The sequence below is a fragment of the Eutrema salsugineum genome, unplaced genomic scaffold, assembly GCF_000478725.1.
Source record: "Eutrema salsugineum unplaced genomic scaffold, Eutsalg1_0 scaffold_6, whole genome shotgun sequence".
Taxonomy (NCBI): domain Eukaryota; kingdom Viridiplantae; phylum Streptophyta; class Magnoliopsida; order Brassicales; family Brassicaceae; genus Eutrema; species Eutrema salsugineum.
The window spans coordinates 876,274-881,092 of NW_006256547.1; the positions used below are offsets into that span (position 1 = coordinate 876,274).

Here is a 4,819-nt window from a genome sequence, read left to right on the forward strand (position 1 = left end):
ACGACTCGAAATCAACACAAAAAAAGTTCTTTTAAACTGCAGTTGAAATCAACAAATAATCATACCAATTAGTCACAAGTCAAACCTTTTCCATGTCTTTTATACTCAAACCCCCTCCCCCATGTTCTTCTTATTATGCGCTTGCATGTTAGTCTTCAAGTTTAACGTACACAACCATAACTTAAGTATCCATTATTATTTTTTTATGAATTTTGTAAACTAGCTGAGTGATTAAAAAGAAGAAAATGTACCAAAAACATGCTCTTTCTGTTTCGTTTTTTAAAGATGAATTTGTATAAGCTATTATAACGTCTTTGTTTTGCACTCTTTTGAATAAAACTAGTTTATTTTTAATTTATTACAAAGGTGTGACTAAGTAAAAAAAAAATGTTGTAAAAACTCCGAATAATATGAAACAAAAGTAAATCGCACGAACATATGATTAAAGTAGATTGAGTAATTACTAATAATACAAACGAAGTTAACTCTTAAAACGAACCATTTTGACGGTGATTGTAATTTGCAATATAGTTCACACACAAATATGTAAAACTGCTAGTTAAATGGCTGTAAAAAATTTGAACCATTTTCGCGGTTATATATAACAAGATGTTAAATCAATCTCTTTCACTTAATGAATTTCATCATTATGTTTCGTTAAACCGAGAAAATTACATAGTTAACACAACTCATGATCAAAATATTTTATGATTTTATGATTTTATGATTAATACACAAATAAACATATCTCCATTCCGCAAAGATATTTAGTTTGATACCGATATTTTAATATTGTTTTGTCCCTCCAAAGTCCAAAACCATCTCTCTTTTTATAGCTGCACATTAGAGTCGTCTTCCTCACCTTTCACCCATCTGCAATTCACTCTCTATCTCCTTGCTTCGCTTTCTCTATATTCACTCAGAGAGTTCGAAGAAGAAGAAAGAGAGAAAATAAAATGAATTCGAAGATCATCTTAACTTTCTTCATCGTGGCTATATTCGCCACTTCATGCCTCGCTCAAGCTCCAGCCCCAACTCCCACCACCACCGCCACTCCTCCTCCGCCTCCCGCCGCAACTCCATCACCGTCAACCACTCCACCACCTGCCGCCACCCCTGCCCCCACCGTGACTCCTCCATCGTCCGCTCCTTCTCCTAATTCTGATGTCCCCGCCGCTTCTCCACCTGCTCCGGAAGGTCCCGGAGTTAGTCCCGGAGACCTTTCTCCGACTCCTTCCGACGCCGCTGCTCCTCCACCTAACGCCGCTTTCTCCAACAAAGCTTTCGCCGCCGGTACAGCTTTCGCCGCTATTGTTTACGCCGTCGTTTTGGCTTAAGAAACTCATTTAAAACATCTTAAAACGTTCTGTTTTAGTTTCATATTTTTTTTAGTTTCGGTGTTTATTTCGAGAATTTGATTGATTTTCGTCATTCGATTGTTGATTTTGATTTGGGTATTATATGATTGATCGGGGATTGGTAATTATTTACGGCGGAGTTTAAATGTTGACACGTGTAACTTGTCACGGTTTGTTGTTGAGGTCGAATGTGTTATGTAAATTCAGTAGTAGCTTTAATAAAATGATTTCATTATTCTTTTCTTTACAAAAATCTCACATGGTTCTTCAATCTTTTTGAGTCTCTTCTTCATAGGAAAGTCAGAATTATATATGTCCAGGTTTTGTACAGATCTGATTCCCGTTGATTATTGAACTGTAAATCACGTTCTTGGTTTTTTCCTTTTATTAAATGTCTCTCATCTTGTTGAATGAATACGATAATTTAAATATTTCTGAAATTCTGTATCTGAGATCTACATATTTGATACTATATATATTGATTAGTGCTTACCATCGTCTTTATGACTTTATTACATCAGCGAAAAATACCTTAGGTGAATATATATTCGTAACTGATACTATACATTTGTCAAGATATATTTGTTTCCTAAAACACAGACATTCAGAACTGATCTTTCACAGAGAACTACAACAAGTTAACAAGCATTAATAGATTTTGAAAATGCATGACAAAAAAACATCTATCAATCTTTAAACCTCACAAAACCAAATAAAACCTTGTTTCACAAATATCAAACCGTTTTCCATGTAAGAAGACTCCTCGGTAAGCCGGAAAAAAGCCCTTTTACATATGGGCTGCCTCCCCCTATTTGGGCTCTTGCTGGTCCAACATAATAATTGGTTATCACTATTTTTTACAATATATGACAATTTATGTTCTTTGTTAACAGTCCTGGATTTTGCGGAATAAATGATATTTTTATAATTTTAGATTGCATTGATCAAAATGATTGAAAATTTGATATCACAGATGAAAATATAATATATTTAAACTCGAGACTTTGTTATTTGTACGTATGCGATGAATCTAGCAATGAAATGATAGATCATCTGGTAAAGACTTATAATGGACTTGAATTTTCTATCTCCAAAGTCCTTATAAAATTAAACGTAGATCACTATTATAAGTTAAATTTCGTGAACTTATTCCAAATAAATGGAAAATAAAACTAGGGCAATATAAGAGTTTTTTTAGCTTTTACAGCAAAATTTGTTATATATATATTATGGCACGCGATGAGAGTCAATAAATTCACGAGGACACAAAAATCGGACTATATACATCCACACATTTAGTTGATTTATTTATTACGCACGAATTATTTTGTTTGTAATGAGCCTGTCTTATAAGTTATAACAGTTGTCACTCAGACACTCACCAATAAATCCACGTACGGAAACGAAACAAACCAATGTCTAAAAAAAATGATTAAAAATAACAATCTTATTTCCATCTAATATTTCATTGTTTTCTTGTTGCGGTCATCTTTCACCACTCATGTATCATCAATATATATGGTACAAAAATTCTACAAAGAATTCATCATAATTTTAACTAATACTTAAGTAAAGTGCAAAAAGGTAAATTACGGTAGCTGTTAGCAAACCCAATTGTTACAAAATAGTATTAATTACAAAAAAATAGCTGTACTTTTTTCTTCTAATGCATGAATGACAACGGTTGAAACTTAAAACAAATAAGATAAAGAAATAGAAAAAATTCGGAGCAGAATAGAAAGCAAGTCCAAACCAAACAAACTTTTAAGTACAAAAATGGTAAAATGTCAAGTCGTCAGCTTTAAATAATTTGGCTGTAACAAAAAAGGTGCAAGTATACAATTTGTAAAGTTACATTTTAATAATTGATCTGAAAAAAGTGTAAAATTTAGGCGGGTCTAATTACAAGTGTAAAAGCTTGTTAGGAACAAAAAAAAATCTTGTAAGGAAATAGTCAATCAGACACATACACGATATTACATAAGCAATGAGATCACAAGGGACACTGACGCATATCGAAATAGAACGACGTTGCCAAACTAAACAAATCATACTATTTTACCACGTGCCATGCACGTGTTGTGATTGCTCGAGTTCAGCGGAGCTTGATTTCTGTAGCTTTTTTCTATTCCATGTATGTATCAAACTTAGTGTAAATTCACTAGATCACTAATCTGCCCAAATCGAATTCTTGTAAGACTTCTACAGATTTATTTTTTAAGTTACACAAGAATTAATTATATATATCAAACATGGAGTCTTATCGCAAAACGCGATGTTTCAAGATTACAATCGCTATTAAAAAGCCTTTTATCGAAAAAAAAAATCCGATATTAAAACTTATTCCAATTTCTTTTAAGTAATCTTATATATTTTTCATGTCCGTTTAATTACACAAAGTATCGTTCAATTTATACTAGACTAATACCTACTAAAATGGTCAGTCAAAATTTTAAACAAGGAGTTATCGTGACAAAAGATGAAATTTTTCAATTTTAAATATATAGGTATATTTTTTTACATATTTAGCAATTTTTTTTTTTCTCTTTGGTGAACATTTGGTAATTTAAATAGTACTCCATGCAATAAACACATATATTTCGAAAATTCTTTGCAATTATTAGACAGTTGTTTTAGAAATATACATTGGAAAACCCAATTCGGACACTACTTATCATCATCACTATAGTCTTCTTCACCTTTCTTTCCGCTTCTTTTTTTCTATTTATATTTCCTCCCAAGCTAAAAAAAAAAAAGAACAAAAACCAAAAATAAAAAAAAAGAGAAGAGGATAAACGATGAGAGGAAGAGAAGGAGAAGAAGAATCGGAGTCGAGGATTCCACTGTTGAAAAGCCCTAACACGGAGGAGGAAGACGGTAGTGGCCATGGAGGATTGAAGAAGAGAGTTTGGATTGAGACAAAGAAGCTATGGCAAATCGTAGGTCCGGCAATATTCAGTAGATTAACATCATATTCGATGCTTATAATAACTCAAGCCTTCGCTGGTCATCTCGGAGATCTCGAACTCGCCGCAATCTCCATCGTTAATAACGTCATCGTCGGCTTCAACTTCGGCCTCTTGGTATATAACTAATAAATCGATAATACTATATTATAGAATAGATCGCTTTTCAATTCATTTATTTATTAATATGACACAAAAAATATGAATGGTGTAGCTTGGAATGGCGAGTGCGTTGGAAACGCTGTGTGGACAAGCGTTTGGAGCGAAGAAGTATTACATGTTGGGAGTATATATGCAGCGTTCTTGGATTGTTCTCTTCTTCTGTTGTGTCTTGTTGTTGCCGACTTATCTTTTCACAACTCCGGTTCTCAAGTTTCTCGGCCAACCGGACGATATCGCTGAGCTTTCCGGTGTCGTCTCCGTTTGGGTCATTCCTCTTCATTTCGCGTTAGCTTTGTCTTTCCCGCTGCAACGTTTTCTCCAGTGCCAGCTCAA

At 33.6% G+C, this 4,819-nt stretch overlaps 2 protein-coding genes across 2 annotated transcripts in view; both read left to right on the forward strand.

The window, feature by feature from the left end:
* Positions 1-866: 866 nt before the first annotated feature.
* LOC112083552 (classical arabinogalactan protein 7) lies at positions 867-1,536 on the forward strand. The gene has a single exon (XM_024151781.1). It carries the CDS (start codon positions 957-959, stop codon positions 1,335-1,337), a length of 381 nt encoding a protein of 126 aa, XP_024007549.1. The 5' UTR covers positions 867-956; the 3' UTR covers positions 1,338-1,536.
* Positions 1,537-4,083: 2,547 nt separating this feature from the next.
* Positions 4,084-4,819, forward strand: part of LOC18012473 (protein DETOXIFICATION 27) — a 4,175-nt gene continuing 3,439 nt past the window's right edge. The window contains 2 exon segments of the mRNA XM_006393979.2: positions 4,084-4,441; positions 4,539-4,819. Of these exon segments, the coding sequence (XP_006394041.2) occupies positions 4,157-4,441; positions 4,539-4,819 (566 nt within the window). The 5' untranslated portion in view covers positions 4,084-4,156.